Genomic DNA, 20450 nt, shown 5'->3' with positions numbered 1-20450 from the left:
TGGCAGCTCGGGCGTTTATGTAACGCTTGACATTTCACAGTTATTCAACTGTTTACCTAATGAAAAATAACATTCTATCAACTGTGATAGATGCGTAGCAATATTTCCTATCAAATGATACGAACATCTTTGCGATCTATTAAGAAATGCTTTCTTTTTTTCTTGCATGTTCTTAGGTTTTAATTTTACCCTCATATATTTCAGTTAGACGTAGTTCCACATCAAAGTATCAGTTTATATCAAACGCAATCAATTTGCAATGGATTACGCAATTATTCCATCAATTCCAGTTAGAGAAAATTTATTCTGAACCTTGAATGCTTTCACTCCATAAGCTTACCACACCGCTGGGCATGTTCAGTGATAGTAACACTCGATGACGTATCAAATCATCAACAAAGCACCCCTCCGCGTGCTTTCCAGCGTCGAACACCCCCTTTTAATCCAAAAACATCTAGTTCTGTCAACAATTGCATCTATCACCGTTACCAACACAGGCAACACATCTGAGTTCGTCATAGGGCCCAACAAGAAGACGGAGGTGGATAAACCAGCAGAGTGTGAAAAAATGTCTTTGTAGCAGCAGCGGTAACCACCAGCAGCAATTGTTCCATCGGCAATCAGTGATTCATTACACCTGTTTGATCGCTGCCCCTCGGGTGCGCAGCTTTCTATCCAGTAGCCATGGATAAGATGGAGGAAATCAAGTACAAGGTGCTGGATCTAATCAACAAAAAGGTAAAGTGTTACGTTTGTAAATCTCGTATGGGTGGTGAGAGGGGGCGGATATTGACAATTATCTTCTGTTCGTGTGGTCTTCTACAGAAAGATGTAAAAATTCCTAAGATGGGCTTCACGGATTATTACGTGCAGCAGCATCACAGCGTACAACCTCCGCAGAAACATTCCACTCTACCGGGAGGAATCAAAACAACCCCTTCCGCGCACAGTTCCGCCACCTCTAAGTACGACTACTGCCCCCTCCAGGTGGAGGAAGAGGAAGACGCACTGGACGGCAGAACAGCTGGACAAGATCCAAACCGGAACAAGCTTTCCGATCAGGAAATCCTCGAATCGACCGAAGCCATCTACTTCGATGGCAGCAGCAATACTGGCCTCCACGAGTTGAAGGTGAAATCGGGTGTTTTTATCTCTCGTTGCTTTTGCGTTGCAGCTCGCGTGTGCTCATTTGCATTTTATTTATCCACAGAAACTGTCGGAATGCGATGAGCTGCTTGATTGTCAATCGATTGAGCAATCGATGAGCACACTGAAGAACCAGCATAAGGTGGTTTCGAAGAAAGTGCTCCAGCTGATTTTGGAGCAGCGCTCGGCGTGTAGCGAGGAGTTCCAGCGTATTCAGGAGACGGAAGCTCTGCTGCGGGATACGATCGCTATGTGTCGCACAACGCGAACCCATTTGGATGGCTCGAAAAAACTGCTTACCACAACGAATTTGGAAATTTTAGCCGCCTACAAAAAGCGCCAGACGCTGATCAATCTGCTGAAAACGCTGAATGCGCTCAAAAGTATGCGATCGATCGATCAGCGGCTGCAGAAGCGACTGTCGGAAGCGGATTATAGTGGAGCGATTGCCATCCTGTTGGAGAATAAGAACCTCTCCGAGCGATTTCAGCAGTACAAGTGCATTGAATCGCTTTCCACCAAGCTGCAGGACACGTTGATGATGACCGAGATTCAGCTGGAGGCGGTGCTGAGTGAGGTTCCCGCCGGATTCGATGCCAAGAAGTACGCCAAGCTGCAGGAAGCTTACAAGTTGCTCGAGAAGCAGCTTATCGCGATGGATCAGCTGCATATGAATTTTATCTCTTCGATTCACACGGCGGCTTTTACGGTGCTGAAGCAGCATATGGAGGCCGCGCTGGAGGATAACAGACAGAAGCTGACGTTTGAGCAGATGTGTGAGTGTGTGCCGAGCGAGAAGTATATCCACTGTCTGACGGATCTGTGCCGGGCGTTTTGGAAGATACTGGTGTCGTACTATCAGGTGAGTTCGGTCGCGGTGTTCATCATTTTGGGGCAGTGTGGATACATCTATTGAATGAACTGCGAAAATGGTAGTTTGTGTAGGAATTGTGCTCTGTCGCAATTCAAATGTAGTGGTGTAGTTAAAATTGTGTATAACGGTCAACCAATTTTTCCGGATAAGTACAAGTTGCTTTGCATGCTTTATTTTATTCTGAAGCGGCATCATTGTTTGAGTGTCTTTTTGTGATACTGGGACATTGCATGTCCAGGGTGTCGAATACAGTAGAACCTCGATTATCCGCGAGCGGTTGATCCGCGAAAGTGAGTGCCCTAGTAATTCTATAAAACTTCCCGAAATTTATCAGTGAGTGGTAGAGTCTTGCTTTTTGTTTTGGTCATGACTTTCACATTATCTGATCACTGATGTACACGACCTTACAGATGGATAGTTCAATAATTTCTGTATTGATAAAACATAGTTTTTCATGCTAAAATATCTTTTTTTTCGTGTTTACAGCTCATTTTCAGCCCTTTGTTGCATAATCCGCGATTTTCGTTATACGCGTTGATCTAGCCCGATTTTTTCGCGGATAATCGGGGTTCTACTGTACCTGGAAAAACCTGGAAAAGAGAATTTCGTCAGCAATTAGGGAAAAAATGATATTTCGCCGATTAGAATTCTGATTATTATTTTTTTTTCTTTATTTTTGAGACTTTCAGCCTCCTGGGCTGGTTCGTCTCAGTAAAAACGGCCGAAACCATGCCGCAAAGTGCGCTTACTATCCATTTTACATGCACATACGGACAAGCAATTAACAATAAAACAATAAAACAAAAACAGATTTCGTCACAAGAATTTCTACGCATTTGAGCTTTTTTTTCCCCTGGTTTGACGAGGATGTCCGCTTGCTATGGCCCCAGGCCACAGATGGGGAATCCGCGCCACTCGAAGATGCCGACTGTTCTTGTCCCCCTTATCGCGAAAGGGGAGGGAACAAGGATCTTCGATTTAATCACAAGTTTTTTGGTCGAATTTTAAAGTACAGATCGGCATCTTTCAAAAAACAGAGCAGTGCAGTAGTTTGTGAAGGGTCGTCGCCAAGCACATCTCGAATGCTCCCGCTGATCCCGTGTGAGTTCCGGAGGTTCTCATACTTTGGGCAAATACAGAGGATGTGTTCGACTGAATTGCGAACCTCGCACAAGTCACAAAGGGGATGAAAGGGTCCTCTGTTGAAGTTGTGTGACATGTTGCAGTGGCCGGTTCTTAACCTGGATAAGATTCGTTGCTCTCTCATCGTTTTGACGTCTTCGAATCTGGTGATGGATCCTTTGATTCTCCGGAGGAACAACGTCGCTTCAACGGACCATTTTTCCGCCCAAAAAGTTTTGAATGTGTTGGCGATCCATAGTCTGATGTCGTCTAGCGGTACTTTGCGCGTCAAAAGTTGTCCAAGGTGACCGATTCCAGCAAAACGGTCGGCCGCTTCATTGCCGGCTATGCCACTATGTCCGGGGACCCACATGAGGACTGTATCCGGCAGCAGATACCTCCTGATAGCTTGTATCCATGGGTGCCTAGTTATAGCCGCGCCAACGGCATCGATGACGCTAGCCGAGTCGGTAACTATCAGGATCGATTTGCTTGACGGTATAGTGGCAGCTTCGGCCGAGAAAACCTGGCAAATGTCGACGAGCTTCTTGCTGGAAATAAGAGAGTTATTATGACCGCTTACCCCGAAACCAACTCCTTGCATCCCTTTGGAACCGTCCGTGTAGCGAATTTCATAATTGTGATATTTTCTTGAGACAAGTTCGACAAAGGTTTGCTCCAGACCCACAGAGCTTGCCCCAGCTCGAAATTTGTTCCTGATTGTATCATCCACTTGGACCACCGGCAACCTCCAGTCGTTAGTCCCAAACCAAAGCTGTTTAGCTATCGATGGGAGGTTTGAGTGTGTCACCTGCTGCAAGATTTCGTTCGTTAAAACAGTCAGGTGTGTCTCCTTACCTCCGCTGGTTTTAGCGAGAAAGCTCGCAGTTCTGGAAACTATCGCCGCGTCCACAAAAATGTCAAACGGAGGTTCTCCTATTTCGGCGCATACCGAGGCTGCTGGTGTTGATGGTAGCAGACCAGAGATAATCCGGAGTGCATTGTTGTAAATCGGTGATAGAGTTTTTAGGAGTTTATCTCTGGCCAGGCATGTCACTTCGAGACCGTAGGTGAGGCGGCTATTGATGATGGCTTTGGCCACCCGTAAATGGATCGTTCGGTTGTTACTCCGGTGAGGTTTGGAGATGGTTTTTAAGAGGTTTAACCGGGTGGCACAGCTTTTCTTCACCTCGTCGAAATGGTGCTGGAAGTTCAGGTTGCAATCGACCACCACTCCCAGGATTCTCAACGTTCTACGGCGGGGAATGCGGTCGTTGTAGATTTTGACTCCCGAATTGCAACCTTGGTGTTTGTGACTGCATACCACCATGTGACCACTCTTTTGCGCCGAAAGTCGAAAACCTCGTTCAACAGCCCATTTACCGATAGCATTGGTAGCTGCCTGGATCTTGATGCGTGGTGCCCTGTGCGTGTTCCCCACCACTACCAAAAGGATGTCGTCCGCATACGTGAATACGCATACTCCCTTCGGTATAACCCGGAACAGGCTGTTCATCGCTATCAGGAAGAGGGTGACGGCTAAGACGGAACCTTGAGGTACACCAGTTTCTTCATGAAAGCGCCTGGAGCTGGTGTTCCCGACTTTTACCTCAAAGGTCCGGTTTGTCGCGAAGTTTTGAACAAAGTGCAGCAGGTCGCCATCTACCCCCCAGTCAGCCAGTGTTTTAAGAACTAATGGAATCCAGGTTCGGTTGTACGCCTTCTCTAGATCCAGGGCTACCATCTCCAGATGCTGTCGGTTTTTTCTGGCCTCAGCTACCACCTCTCCAAGGGATGCGAAATACGTGTTTGTGCCCATCCCCGGTCGAAAGGCAAACTGTCGGCAGTCCAACTTCTTGTTTTCGGTCAGGTAGGTGACGAGCCGTCGGTTCGACATCCTCTCTAGGTTCTTGGACGTACAGGAGGTCAAGGATATTGGCCGGTATCCTTTCACGGAGCAGCTGTTCTGGCCGACTTTGGGGATGGGCATCACAATACTATGTCTCCATTCCGCTGGGAAGTCGTGCTTCAACCAGAGATCATTAAAAATGTCGAGGAGAGTGGTTTGACCTAACGGGGACAGCTGCTTGATCATCTTATAACCGATGTGATCGGGACCAGTGGACTCCCCTTTGGTGGAGCGCAGAGGACGATGAGTTCTTCGACGGAGAAGGGTTTGTTGAACGGTTTTCCAACCCGATCATTCGGAACCATGAATCGATCGACTGAGTTCGTGTCCGCTTTTTGTTGTCGGATGAACTCGGAATCGTATCCCGAAATCGAGGACAGTTCAGCAAAATATTCCCCTAGCATGTTCGCGGTGTCGACTGGATCGCTGTAGGTCGTGCCATTCGCTTGCAGGATAGGGGTTTGGAATCTTCTTTTCCCATTCAGCGCGTTAACACGTCTCCATAGGTCCGCAGAGGACTGACTTTCGTTGATGGATTCCAGGAAGCCGGTCCAGCTGTCTAGTTTGGCCCGTCTCACTATTCGCCTCACCCTTATGTGCTGCGCTCGGTATCTGTTCATTGCCGTTTCTTTCTCCGGACCATCGTGCCGGATTCGTTTTGTCGCACGCAGGAACTTCCTCCGTTTCTTGATTTCTTTTTTGATGTCCTCAGACCACCAGTGCAGCGCTCTCTTTCCAGGGTTGGGCTTTGTTTTAGGGATGGCGGATTCTGCTACCTCGGTGATGATTTCGTCGAGCTTCTGCATGGAGGTCGGGTTGTCTCGGGCGATCAGGTGGCTGGAGGAAGCCCTGTAGAAATCCCAGTCAGCTTTGTCGAAAATCCACTTTGATCTTCGGGTGGATTGAGGCGGCGGTGCGTTGAGGATAATTGAAATCGGATAATGGTCACTTCCGTGTAGGTCGTCTGCTTTATTCCACCCCAGTTTACCTACCAAATCAATACTGGCTGCGGAAATGTCGCAGCCAGTATTGATTTGTCGGAACTGCTACGACTTCGACAGAAAGTGTCGGTACCGTCATTCAGGACCGAGAGCTCCAACGATTCGAAAAAATCAGCGATGATGTTCCCCCTTACGTTAATTCTGATTATTGCAGTAATTAGGAAATTGAGGATATTAACAAAAAAATGTATTTGATTAGTTTGACTCTACATGCAATATGTTAATTGCTTTTGCTTGTAGGTGGAGTTAGTTCTTCAGAAGGGTAAACAGCGCAAAAGTAAACGACTTCTGCATCCGTGCCGTTTAGACCGGTATTTGGCAGATATGTTCGCGTAATAGGGCGCTTGCAGCGTGCATATGGAGGGCAAGGCTCAAGTCGATGTTATCTATACCGATCTGAAACCGGTTTCGATAGGATCGACCACAACATACTTTTGGCTAAACTATCACGTCTCGGATCATCTGCAAAACTCGTGTCGTGGTTGAGATCATACCTGACGGAAAGAAAACTGCGCGTTAAAATTCATGGCTGCGTTTCCTCGTGCTTCTGCAATTCTTCTGTCCCTCAAGGAAGCAACTTAGGCCCTTTGTTGTTCATATTATTTTTTAATGACATTGCTGCGAAATTAGGGTTGAACTGCAAATTAATTTATGCTGATGATTTGAAAATATTCTGCATGATCCGTTCAGCTGAAGACTGCCAACGCTTGCAACATTTGCTGAATGTGTTTGTTGACTGGTGCCATCTAAACAAACTGATTATCAGCGTACCGAAGTGCTCCGTCATGACGTTCCATCGTTCCAAAAGTCCGTTACAGTTTGATTTCTGCATCGACGGTGCTTTGCTTGAAAGAGTTGAAAAAGTTACTGACTTTGGAGTAGTGCTGGATCAGAAATTGAACTTCAACGCTCATTACACCTCAATCATTGCTAAGGCAAACCGACAGCTCGGATTTATTTCGAAGATTGCGAAGGATTTCACTGATCCATACTGCTTGAAGTCCTCACATTGTGCTTTAGTACGACCAATTCTCTGCAGCCGTTGTTTGGACTCCAAATGTGATTTTCTGGAATTTGAGGATTGAGCTTGTGCAGCGAAGATTCATCCGGTTGGCCTTGCGTCATCTATCTTGGCGCGATCCATTGAATCTTCCTGCTTACCCGGATCGATGCTGACTTTTAAGCCTGGACACCCTTGAGAGAAGACGCAGAATACAACAGGCAAAGGCGTATCAAAGCTGTTCAATGGGGAAGTTGATTCTCCTCGGCTAAAGGGTGTGTCACATCAAATTGCATCACGGAAAAAACGCTGTAGAAATTTAATTTTTAGGAATTATATCTTCAGCTTTCGCTTATAATCAGATAAGAGTGTATAGATCACGTTGGCCATGCTTCACTGTCAATTTTTCGTAAATTTGGAAAAATGTCGGCGAACGAAAAAGAGCGGCGTGAATTAATCCTGTGCACTCATTTCGAGAATCCGGAGTTGTCACATCGGGACATCGCTAAGATGCTGGGAATCGTCCAATACACGGTCAGCAGAGTACTAAAACGATACTTCGAGAACCTAACCATCGACCGGAAGGTGAAGAACGGCGAAAATGAATGCTCCGTCAGTGAAAAAGGTCACAAGCGCGTAGTTAAGCAGTTTAGACGTGATCCGAGAAGTTCGGTCCGGGATGTCGCCAATAAGCTGAATTTGTCAAGTTCATTCGTCCAGCGGACCAAGCAGCGGGAGGGCCTGCGTATATACAAGGTTCAGAAGGCTCCTAACCGCGACGAAAGGCAAAACATGGTGGGGAAGACGCGAGCCCGGAAGCTGTACCTGGCATTGCCTGGTAATGGACGACGAAACCTACGTCAAAGCGGACTTTCGTCAGCTGCCGGGCCTGTTGTTCTTCTCCGCAGAGAACAAATTCAGCGTTCCGGAGGAGATTCGCAAGCAGAAACTATCCTAGTTTGCCAAAAAGTACATGGTGTGGCAAGCGATCTGCTCTTGCGGAAAGCGGAGCGCCCCCTTTGTGATGACCGGCACGGTAAACGGGCAGGTTTACCTTAAGGAGTGCCTACAGAAGCGCTTACTACCATTATTGAAGCAGCACGAGGGCCCGACCATCTTCTGGCCGGATCTCGCTTCGTGCCACTATTCAAATGACGTGTTGGAGTGGTACGAACCCAACGGGGTCACCTTCGTGCCAAAGGAAATGAACCCGCCCAACGCGCCGGAGCTTCGCCCAATAGAGAAATATTGGGCGATTATGAAGCAGGCCCTCCAGAAGAACCCAAAAGTTGTCAAATCGGAGGCGGACTTCAAGAGAAAATGGATTTCTGTTCAAAAAAAACTACAACCTGACGTTGTACAGAACCTTATGGACGGGGTAAAGAGGAAGGTGCGAGCATACGGGCTTGGGCTCGAAGTATGAATAAAAAGAGAATGCCAAAAGTTGTTTAATAGGATCGGTCTACTGGGCGAATTTCTACAGCGTTTTTTCCGTGATGCAATTTGATGTGACACACCCTTTACTTTCATTACTGGACCTTCGTGCTGCTCAACGACCTCTCCGACAGCGATCTTTGCTACAGAACAGATTTCATCGTACTTTATTCGGATACAACGAACCGCTGTCGTCGATGATTCCAACTTTCACATTGGTGGAGGATCTATTTGATTTCGGCGAGACATCCAGCCACTTCAAAAAAAGATTAACTAGTTCTTCGATTGTATAAATAATTGTACTATATTTTTATATATTTATTCATTAAGACCACAGATGTCAGATGAATCAGATTTAAATAAATAAATAAATAAATAAATGTGTTAGTGATCTGTTGGGCAGGCAAAAGAGATCGCTGCATAGGATTGATATGGATCGACAAGATTGAGCTTTGTTTAAATAATTATTTTACCGGAATAGTTACAAAGATTACGTGCTATTCCATATTAATAACATGCGAACATATAAGTCCATAAAACAAAATATTTAGTTTTAGCGTCAAAGTCATATACACGGAGAAAATTAGAAATTTCTGTTATGGCTATGATTTATATCAATGGAAGCAGATTATTCAAAAAGTTCACAGGAACAGTGGAAACTGCACATTGCGATTGATAGCCGGCTTAGGTGAATATGTTCCTTTGTGCTTTTTGCCCTGGAATGTAAGTCTCGTAAAGAAGTAGACTATAATGGACATTCGTGTGCAGATATCATTAATCAGTTGTTAGTTCCGCCAAAAAAGCGGTTGATTATGTTGAAATTAAGGACACATTCAGCTAGAAAGATCAGCCAACCCCCAGTTATGATTTCCGGGTACCTGAATGTCCTGCGGAGAAGTAAAATATATTCATAAGAAAATTGATCGGAAACGGAGAAAATCCAGCAATTAGCTGATTCATGGAAAAAACTTTAATTTAGGTCCGAACATGTTGATAATCCGTTCCTGCCAATTTTTCGATTCAAATCTAGTGGGAAAATCGCTTAATGAACATCGTGGAATAGGTGCTATTGAATTAAGTAATATGCGTCTCTCAAAAACTCTTGTCATGAAACAGCTTGCCTAACTACTTCACAAAGTGTTAGGTCTACGAAATATTTCGCGCTAGTAGAAAGACCGCAACTATATTTAAATCATCTGCATTTTTGCTACTAACTACTACCATAATGCATGGATTGACCTAAATTGGGATTTGTTTGCAATTGAATTCGTAAATTGTTTCATTCATTCACTAGTTTAATCAATAATTTACTTAACACACACAAAAGATAACTTTACGCAGCGGCTATACCGTACCCAATGAGGAACATCTGAGGTGCGATTATTGCTATTTGAAGAAGCTCCAATAATTACTAAGCCAACGGCAATCCAACGTTAACCTTGCGGTTATATCATAGATATAACTCATCCATAGTTTTATATAATACATTTATTTCCCCGAAAGTTTCTACCTGGTTCTGATTTGATCCCAATTCAATCCGTTTTAGGAAAAATAAAGTAAATTCGGTAATGTTTGTTCATTTAACAGGAAAAAAACAACAGCGAAGTGTGAAATGTAGTATATATCTAACGCTACCGTGAATGTAGTATATATCTAACGAATACAGGTGATTCAAGTGAACAATTTTATAGGAAAATGCAAGTTTCATCAGTTTGAACAGCACCTTACCAATAGAATCAATCCGGGAAATAATCACAAAATCGGAACATTACAGGTTTTATTTGTTGTTATAAATCGGCGGCCAGAAGAATCACGCAGGATGACTGCGTTTTTATAAATCGACAGCGGGTCAGATTAATGGCCAGGATTTTGTCGATAGCGAATCGGGATGACCGCGTAGGATTTTATTGAGAGCGGATCAGGATGACCGCGCAAGATTTTGTTGAGAGCAGATTGAGATGATCGCGCAGGATTTTATTGAGAGCGGATCGGGATGACCGCGCTGGACTTTGTTGCTAGTGGATCCGCAGTGGACCGCGCAGGATTTTTTAAAAGCAACTACAAATCGACCACGTTTTTTGTAAACTGATTGCAAGTCAACGGTTATGAAGTTTTTGGTGGAAATACTAAAGAGGGTAATTAAATAATGGTCCAGGACTACTTAGGACTTTTGTGTAGTTGACACAAAAGGTACAGTTCCGTGATCTTGAAGGTTAGTTGCTTATGTTGCTCAACTATACTAGCGATTATTAGTTTCATGATTCCATACTTTGAATTACTAGATACAAATATTGATACAAGTAGCAGTGTGCTAAGGGCAGTTTCTTGAGTGTGTGTCAAGTAGTTCCATAAAAAGAGAATGCCTGTTTGAACAAGTGAACTGCCGATGGATGGATGGACCTAAAGTTCCATTTTCGCAGTTTCGTGTGTGTTTGTGTATTCAACGCAATAACGGTATCACCATAGTTGAGCAAAATTTTGGTTGCTTTCTTCATTCTTTATCTTTTTTTGTGTTTCTTGGTTACCTTCTCAGGTTTCTCAAGGAAAACCCCGGGAGTAATTTTGATGTTTTCATGTACGTGTGATAAATGTGATAAATAATAGAATATATAGATTTATCTCGGTTACCTTCTCAGGTTAACCAAATATAACACTCCGTCATCCCAATTAGATTTAGAAACAAAGTAACGATATGATACATTCGACGATAAATATTAGAATATATAGATTTCTCTCGGTTACCTTTTTAGGTTTCCCAAAGATAACTCTCCACCGTCGCAAATGGATTACAATAAAAAATACATGCGATAAATAATAGAATATATAGTCGGTCCAATTCATTTTATAGGTTTTCCTTCTCAGGATACCTAAAGATAGTTTCTGCTGCGTGTCGTAACACAAGATTCTACGGTTTTGTTTCGTTGAGTGATCGATAGTTTGCGTTCACATAATCACATCACTTACCTCAGGGAATCCTGATTCTCACCTCTCCCACTAACAACTATCCCTAACGCTAGGGAACCACGTTATAGAGGCGACCCTTCTGGTCTTCGGGCGGCGAATATCATACTAACATTCCTTCCCTTCCCCTTCTGACTGTAAGGACGTGGCCGGCGTCGTTATTGACAATTTAAAGCTCGTTGATCATTTATTGCTTTGCACTTGTCTGTGCAGTGGGTTTCGCTATAATAGAACGGGACGATATATGCGGTTCAAACTTGTATGCAGGCTTGGAAAATGGTGTGCGATGTTTGGTGTAGCTTGAATATGCAAACAACAGTCTTCGCTCCTCTCTTGGTTTAATCATTTAGTGTAACACAAGTGATTACTGTCATTCATACAGGTATCTGAATGATCCACTCATATTTGGTTATATGTTCGTGAGTGGTTACTTGCATGACACATTGTGTATCATTCGATTTTGATCGAAATCCAAACACTGGCAATTGTTGTTGTAGATTATCAATTCAACATGCAATTCCCGATTAATCAAGGATTTTCCCGGGTTGGAAATTGCTTGACACGGCTTTGATCTTTTTTTTTCAGTTTTTGCCTATTTCTTGATGTTCTTATGATAGTTACTCTATGTCTGTAACAGATCCAGTCCGTTTTATTTTGTATACTAGGTATCCTTGTGCCTTATTAAATTTTAATATCATCTTATGATAGATAGGACCACCATCATAATTATCATTATCTTTTGTTTTGTAGGTTCGCTGCTGGCATCAGAATCAAAAACTTTACGAGAAAGGGAAGGAAGCACAGCGCCGAGAGGAGTCACTCCCAGTGCAGGCGGATGGTGACAGTGTTAATCCAGCGACCAGTGGCAGTCAGTTCCACGAGGAGTACATTCAACAGAAGCTCGAGATGGGCCAGTTTCGGTTGTGGAACGATATTCAGGCGAAAATCTGCGTGTTCATCAGCAGCACGAAGCTGAGCTCGCTTAAGTACGAGTATTTTATCCAGATACTGGCGATTGTCCAGCGGTTGAAAAAGGTTGGCATCGAGTTCTGCGAGAACCCGTCTGAGAAACTGATGCAACACATGCAGCGCCAGAGTGTGGAATTCTTCCGGAGATATCATATCAGCTGTTTGGAGGAGATTGGACTTTTCTTCGATCACGAAGTGTGGGTACCGATTGGGAGCTTTGTTGACGTTGGTCAGCTACAAGAGTACAAGAATTTTAAGCACGCTCTGGTGAAAGGACAAAACGGTGTGGTGAAGGGTGGAAGATCGTCAAGTCTGGAGAACAAAGCACTAGAAACACTGGGAATTGGATCGGCAACCGGTCGGCCAGTGAACAGTACCTCTTCGATTCACTCGCAGGACGAGAGCTCGCTGTACGGTTCGTGTGGTTATTTCCTGCGTTTCACCGAAAAAAGCTCCCCCTTTGACGGTGGGTTCGATTGCACAATGCTTGAGGAGGATATTCTGGCGGGTATAGCGGATGAGTCCTCCTATTACTACTCGGAAGATAGCAGCGACAACAACGAAAATTACTACGACCAGAGCCCGGAAGCGAAGAAAGTTAAAGAACCAACGACGAAGACACCACCCCAATTGTCATCCTCCACCTCGAACGGTAACAGTGGCCTTACCGTAACCAATACATCCCTAACCGTCCTGCGTTGCATCGGACGCTATTTGTACTTCTGCAAGTTGCTCCATTCCATCGCCCCGCATATCGTGATGTCCATGACAGAGCTCGTTGACTTCTACATCTATTCGGTTCATGAAATCTTCTCCCGAGATCTTCCCGTGCCACGAGATAATCTGTACTCGGCGCCGTTGAAACGAATCCTGTCGAGAATTCAAACCACCGTGATAACGAAGCTCCGCAAGTGGCCCCTCTCGGACGAGATGATCAAGGAGGACCTCGCGAACGCTGACCTTATGTACGGGCTTCAGAAGCGAATAATCGCGTCGGAGAGTTGCATCAGCTTGGTCGACCAGTTCCGGTTGATGGAGGAGTACTTAGCGGGGTTGTTGCAAACAGATCAGACCGCACAACAGCAACTCAAGCGGTATCTGTTGGACATGAGCGAGTGTCTGCCGGATATGCGTAAACCCATTTATATGTGCGTGGCCGCCCGGGTGGTGGACATCCAGAACATTCTGCACGCGATGGGGAAGGTCAAGTGGGATATCAACCATGTGAATGTTCAGCACAGTGCGTATATTGACACGATGAATCGGGTAAGAAAGGATTGAAATAGTGATTTGTTTGGTTGGCTTGATTAACAATGATTCGTTTCGTTTTCATAGGGAGTGCAACACTTTGCCATGCGGTTGGATGAATTGTCTGCCCAGAAGATGACCATTCCGAAGGAGGCGCTCTGGGATTGCTTTGTGCATGTACTTACGCATCTGCTGGTGGAAGGGTAAGCATTTCAAGGGCTGTATTCTCTCCCCTTTTCACGTGTAACATCGAGTCTCTCTCGTGGTGCGCTTGAATTTAAAAATGCGCTAAGACACTCAGTAGAGTGGGGAAATCGCTCGATGCGTGACGTGAAGCGTTTGCATTTAGTCCGCGCTCTTTTGAAATTTAAATCGTACGCGAATGAGTTAAGTTATCTCCCGTCAGAAACATAGTGCAATGAGCAAGAAAAGTATTTGCGTATACAAGACACGGTATAACATCAAGGGGATTTAGAACTTTGTCAATGTGTAATTAACAAACTAAACAGATGGTCGATTGTTTGAGCAGAGATAGATGCAGAGAACTTATTGCGCTGATTTGAGGAAATATTTTTTTCTCAGTAATAATTATTTGGATACTCCTGTGGTATAGCCTTATTAACAAATTTGATTGGCAATGAAGCTCCTGTCTTCCTGCGTAAGTCGATTATGACATCACAAATTATTCTTTCCTATTTAATTTTACGGTTAAGGTTCTACGTAATAATATCATAACGATTTCTCTCTCTCTCAAACTCTATCTCTCCCCCTCTCTCTCTCAAACTCTATCTCTCCCCCTCTCTCTCTCTCAAACTCTATCTCTCTCCCTCTCTTCTTCGTTCTTTCAATTTCCTCTCTTTCTTTCTCTATCCCCCTCTCTCTCTCCCTCTCTCTCTCCCCTCACTCCCTCTCTTTCTCCCCTCTCTCCCCTCTCTCTCTCCCTCTCATTCTCCCCTCTCTCCCCTCTCTCTCCCCTCTCTCTCTCCCCTCTCTCCCCTCTCTCTCTCCCTCTCTCTCCCCTCTCTCTCTCCCTCTCTCTCTCCCTCTCTTTCTCCCCTCTCTCTCTCCCCTCTCTCTCTCCCTCTCTTTCTCCCCTCTCTCTCCCCTCTCTCTCTCCTCTCTCCATTTCTTCCCCCTCTCTCTCTCCTCTCTCTCTTTCTCCCCTCTCTCTCTCTCCTCTCTCCCTTTCTCCCCTCTCTCTCTCTCCCTTTCTCCCCTCTCTCCCTCTCTCTCATCTCTCTCCTCTCTCTCCCCCTCTCCCCATCTCTTTCTCCCCTCACTCCCTCTCTCTTTTTTTTTTTTTTCTCTTCTCCCCTCACTCTCCCCTCACTCCCTCTCTCTCTCCCTCTCTCTCTCCCTCCCTCTCTACCTCCCTCTCTCTCTCTCTCCCTCCCTCTCTCTCTCCCTCCCTCTCTCTCTCCCTCCCTCTCTCTCTCCCTCCCTCCCTCTCCCTCCCTCTCCCTCTCTCGCTCTTTCTCTCTCTCTCTCTTCCTCTCTCTCTCCCCCTCTCTCCCTCTCTCTCTCTCTCTCCCCCTCTCTCTCCCCCTCTCTCCCTCTCTCTCTCCCCCTCTCTCTCTCTCTTCCTCTCTCTCTCTCTCCCTCTCTCTCTCCCTCTCTCTCTCCTTCTCTCTCTCCTTCTCTCCCCTCTCTCTTTCTCCTCTCTATCTCTCTCACCCCTCTCTCTCCCTCTCTCCCCTCTCTCTTTCTCCTCTTTATTTCTCTCTCTTCTCTCTATCTCTCTCTCTTTCTCCTCTCTATTTCTCTCTCTTCTCTCTATCTCTCTCTCTTCTCCTTTTTGTTCCGACTGAAATGTGTTTCCCTAACACAGACTTCAAGTCCATGGAGCATCGGGAAATTGGCTTTGCAAATTCATGCAACTCGGGGGCATTTTTGTTCCGACTGAAATGTGTTTCCCTAACACAGACTTCAGAACCAAGGGTACTGGGGGAATCGGCTTTGCAAATAAATGCAAATTGCGAGTACTTTTGCACTCGCTTGCCTTTGTGCAGACTAGAATGTATCTCTCTAACGCGGTCTTTCAAACTTAAGAACCTGGGAAAACCGTGTAGACACTAGGGGCGAATGAACTTTTAAGTTTCAAGCAAATTCGTGGTTCGAGAAGTATGTACATTTGAGAGATGCAATTTTCCGAGGGAAATGTAAAATAAAATAATCGTTTGATAATTGTTCCGTTCACATATTTTGTCCTAGGCATCATACCAAACGTAAAAGGACTGTCATTAAATTTACTTGTAACGAAGGACATAATCTATAACAATGCATGAATTGACTTTACATGGCATTTGTTCAATCGTTTTACTAACAAAGCAAATATATTGAACTCAATTGAATTCGGAAATCGTTTCATTTAATCAAGAATTTAATCAATACAAACAAATGATTGCTAAACTAAGGTAGTCCCACGGTTTTGTTATATCATAGATATAACCAACCCATTTTTTTTTTGTTTTCCTTTTCTTTTTCGATTTCCTTTTCCTTTTCCTTTCTCGTTTACATGTCATACTCGTACTATAGAGAGCCAATGGATGCATGGGAAAAAAATTACCTTCGAATCTTCAAAGGGAACTTGATTAAAAATGTTGAAATGATCAGGTTCCCTTTCAAACTTTGAGATGGCCAATATCAGGGAATATATGTGAGGACATTTTTCAAATGTTGAATCGACACCCTGTTTATGAAATATTAAAAATTAGTGCTGTGTATATCTGGCGCATAAATTTGCCAGAAGATAGTGAATTTCCTGACATGGAAACTAAAATTGCTGGAACTGAGAAGACCTTTCATTGCGTTCCCACCTTGGGAGATACCTAAACAAGCTAATAAATTTGCAAACCCCTACTGTCTACCTCTTGAAATTTCCGTTCCCCACTCGCCTTCATATTCCAACCCAGTTGTTTCCGCTTCCCGTGTCAAAGTTTATCCATAAAATAAACCTGACCATGCCTCGAGGGTTGTTTTCTTTCGACCTAAACCGAATGGAACAGTCCTTAGCCTCATTCAAATCATGCAAGGTGTGGCAAGATACACTTTCGTAGAACAAACCGTTAAAGGTTAAACCGGACAAACTGCGTGTTGTCGTGGCTGATCGGAAGCACGCAATTGTGGCCGACAAACATTTTACGTTGGAGTATCGTGTCTACATACCTTTCCATGACGTAGAAATTTCGGAGGTGATAACCGAAGAAGGTCGTGTGATTGAATTGAAAGTGAACAAAGTTTAAAGTTTAAAAAACTCACCTTGTTTAAAAGTTTAAAAAACTGACCTACATAAGTGTGAACATCTTGAATTGCTACCAACCCACCAACCCGGAACTGTTTATAAGCAATCATGGAGCTATCAAAATTGGTTCCGCAGGAGCAAAGGGGACGAATGATTGCCTTGCGTTGCTTTCTTCAGAAATTCAAATGACTCTCGCCCTAAAGAGCAGACGGCTTTACGTATGGTGGATATAATTAGACTTTAATTTAATCTCAATAGAAGTTCTAGAGGTAATATTGCTCCACAAAAAAAAAAACGTGTATGCAAATACTTTTTACCCATCTGGCCGGCAAACAGCGGTAACACATTTTTATTTTTAAGAAATCTCATCTAATCTCAAACCTTCCCACCAGGTTCTCCAACGCCAAAAAGTGCTCCCCCGGTGGTCGTGCCCTGATGCAGCTCGACTTTACCCACTTCATCTCGATCCTGGAGATAATCTCCACCGGTAAGTACCCGGAGCATCGGGCCTACGTCGAGCAGTACATCAAGGCATTCTACCTGCCAAAGGATCTGCTGGAGGAGTGGATTGTGGAGGCACCCTCGCGGGGTTACGCTTGTAAACATCTGACCGGGCTGATCCAGTGCGCTTGCAGCGGGGACAAAAAGGTGCGCCAGAAGCTGCTCGCCCTGGCGGAAAGCATCGACAGTGGCAGTATTAGCAACAGCAACAGTAGCATCGGTGATAGCAACGGCGCCCAGCACGATGATCTGAACAAGGAATCTTAAGTATTGTAGTTGTTTTTTTTAGACCTTTTTTTGTTTTGTTTTTATTTTCTCTCTCTTTGGTTTCGTCCCTTTTGCTGCTTCATAGCGTAATTTATGAATACAATTTTAGCGGGAACCCGAAAGCAACATGAAAGACATAATCTCTAGAGCAATCTCTGTTTTATTTTATATATATTTTATGGTTTATTTTATTTAACAGAACAAAACTATGTACATTAATAAAAGATAATAGTGTATAACAACAGAGGTGAGTGCGGTTTGCTAGAAAGAACAATCATTTGACTCCGATGATCGATTCTATCGAGAAGGAGAGTTTCGGTTTGGGTGAGAGCTCCGAACGGATTGGGCTCATTCCACTTGGCGTGAATCTCTGGGGGTGATGATCGGGCCGCACGGATTCCAACGGATGAAAAATCAAGGGCGCATTCAAAGGCAGGAACGATGCAGGGCTGACGTAAGCGGGAGGAGAGCTTGGCAGTTCCAGCAGGACGGGTGCATTCATTAAACCACTGTCAGCGAATGCTCGTCGCTTGCGCATTCGTTCCGTCAGAGGGGACCCGAAGAAGGGAGCAAACTTGCGGGAATCTGAAATACACAGGAAAAAAAAAACTTTTTTAAGCGATAATTAATATGGATAATTGGTTTGTAAACTATCTCATCTGTTGAAATTAAATGATACTCTGGAGCCGTCTACTCTCGGTTAATTAAAGTGTCCCAGCGGAGCGACTGCTTCGCCAGCTGGGCCAGATACGAAAATAGAGAAAATATTTCTGACGTTTGTCAGTCAACTTCTAGACAAACTAACAAATGCACAATGGTCGCTTTACAGATATCGCCACGGTAGCACAGCTGGTCCGCATCATGTAGCTGTTGCCGCCATGGCTGTTCCAGCCAAAGTGGCAGTGTATAAATGTCCAACCGCCAGAGAAACAAACACACATATTGGTAGTGTAGTGTGAAGATAATATCGAAGGGCGTCAATTTTCAGCGGAGTGGGTGCTTCTGGGTGCTCTGGTTCTTTCTTTCTTCACAGCGTGAGCTTCGTCGGCTGCTTGTTTTCAAAATGCACAGTTTTCCGCTAAGTAGCTGGTGATCGAATTTCAGCTTGTCGCATCTTCGGATCGTTGATTGTTTCGCTTCCCTGACAATTCAGATTTATTTCCACTTGCCACTTCCACTTCCACGCATGGCAAGTATGGAAGTTGGAATCCTGAAAGGTATTTGCATTCGCAAAGTGTTCTGCCTTATTTTGCTAGGCTAAACAATATGTTTTTCTAGTTTTGGCATCGAAATTCGTTCAACAATATGGGAAAGGGGGACAGTTTCGGACAACGCTTGTAAAAATTAGGTGGTACAATTTTCAACCAAACTAAAAATATAAGTAAGCTAACAGCCCTTCCACCAACAGCTGTCATATGGTTTGACATCTCCTGGTCGTTTATTACTTACGAAAACAACACAGTGCCCTTTCTTTTTCATACACGTTTCGAAACTTTTGAGCTTGAAGTTGTAAGTATTTCTCTAATTCCTTTGTGAACGATTTAGAAATTTAAGTACACCACCTCAGTTAGTAACTAATATGAAATGAAAAAAAGGTGCATACAACGGGGGAAATAAAGGTCTATTTGTTAGATAAAATTATGATTTGTCTTAGGATGGTGGTGGCGTACATTCGGACACTGTTTAATACCTCATAAAATTTGTGTCTGATTGTTGTTTACTAACAAACATCAATTTAGTCTGAGACCTAATGGTGGTTCGAAACTACAAAAAGAAAACCGATAGAATCCGGCATCAACGAAGATAAGATGGAAAGAGCTATCGAATTAGTTTCGAATAGAACGTTTTCATGATTCTAGCTCACAGGTGGTCCAACTGGGTCCATTGTATTTGCTAATTTCCCAACTGAAGGTTGCATAACGGGAAAACTGTTTCTCAATGTTCTTGAACATTTGAAAAAGGTAGCAAAAAGCAACGTAAACGAATCAATTTCGAAAAATCAAAAATCAATCAAAAAGTGATTGCATTTTGAGAACAATTATATATTGCAGAGAAAATTGCACAATTCATGTATCTTTTCCACTTTATGTCACAAATCACTTAATACCGCTGGATGTTTCAGTTATGGGCCCTTTCAAGCAAAAGCTTTGAGTTTCCCAGAACGATTGGCTACTCAACCATTGTGGAAAAACTATTTCTATACACGACCTTTCAGGTATAGTTGTATCGGTATATAATGCTTCTTTCAACCTGAGTAATATCCTAGCTGGATTCAAATTGACAGGTTGCTATCCATTCTCAAGAAAGGTTTTTTTCCTAGAGGCGAATGAACTGAAAAGTTTAAACCCTCTTAAAGCCAAAAAGAAAAAGAAGAAGAAGGTTTTTTCGGACAAGGATTTTGAATGCTCAAATAATTTCACCTACTGGAGCGGAGGTAGCAACTGACTCATCGGGTAATACAACAATGCTGCAAAACATTGCATCTACAGCACAGATAGATACTTCGGAAACTTTGTTCCCGGAAAATGTTGAACCTTTTCCAAAAACTTCACCGCGGAAAACTATCACTAGAAAACGGAAGAAAGCAAAGTCACGAATTTTTACTGACTCTCATAGCAAGCAGTTTCCTTTCAGACAAATACTGATAAACAGAAAAATGCTGGAAATAAGAACAAACGGAAGTAATTGTTGATAAACATAAAATTTTATTTTTTTTTCGTTCTCCGAATGTGCCTCAGGACTGTCCGAAACTGACCCACACATGAGGCACATTCGGA

The 20450-nt window shown here is 43.9% G+C and overlaps 2 protein-coding genes across 2 annotated transcripts in view; one reads left to right on the top strand and one right to left on the bottom strand.

Moving 5' to 3' along the window:
* The first annotated feature begins 459 nt into the window (after positions 1-459).
* On the top strand, positions 460-17919 carry LOC129761853 (syndetin). The gene is made up of 6 exons (XM_055759661.1): positions 460-738; positions 826-1131; positions 1211-2008; positions 12198-13682; positions 13752-13867; positions 17298-17919. The coding sequence occupies exons 1-6, from the start codon at positions 685-687 to the stop codon at positions 17671-17673; spliced, it is 3135 nt and encodes a 1044-aa protein (XP_055615636.1). The 5' UTR covers positions 460-684; the 3' UTR covers positions 17674-17919.
* The window catches only part of LOC129761861 (doublesex- and mab-3-related transcription factor 2), an 18803-nt gene continuing 16176 nt past the window's right edge, over positions 17824-20450 (bottom strand). Inside the window, exon 2 of the mRNA XM_055759679.1 lies at positions 17824-18258. Within this exon, the coding sequence (XP_055615654.1) occupies positions 17948-18258 (311 nt within the window). The 3' untranslated portion in view covers positions 17824-17947. The remainder of the gene's footprint in view (positions 18259-20450) is intronic.

The sequence above is a fragment of the Toxorhynchites rutilus genome, chromosome 1 (genome assembly GCF_029784135.1).
Source record: "Toxorhynchites rutilus septentrionalis strain SRP chromosome 1, ASM2978413v1, whole genome shotgun sequence".
NCBI lineage: Eukaryota > Metazoa > Arthropoda > Insecta > Diptera > Culicidae > Toxorhynchites > Toxorhynchites rutilus.
This window is presented reverse-complemented; position numbering and strand designations above follow the sequence as displayed.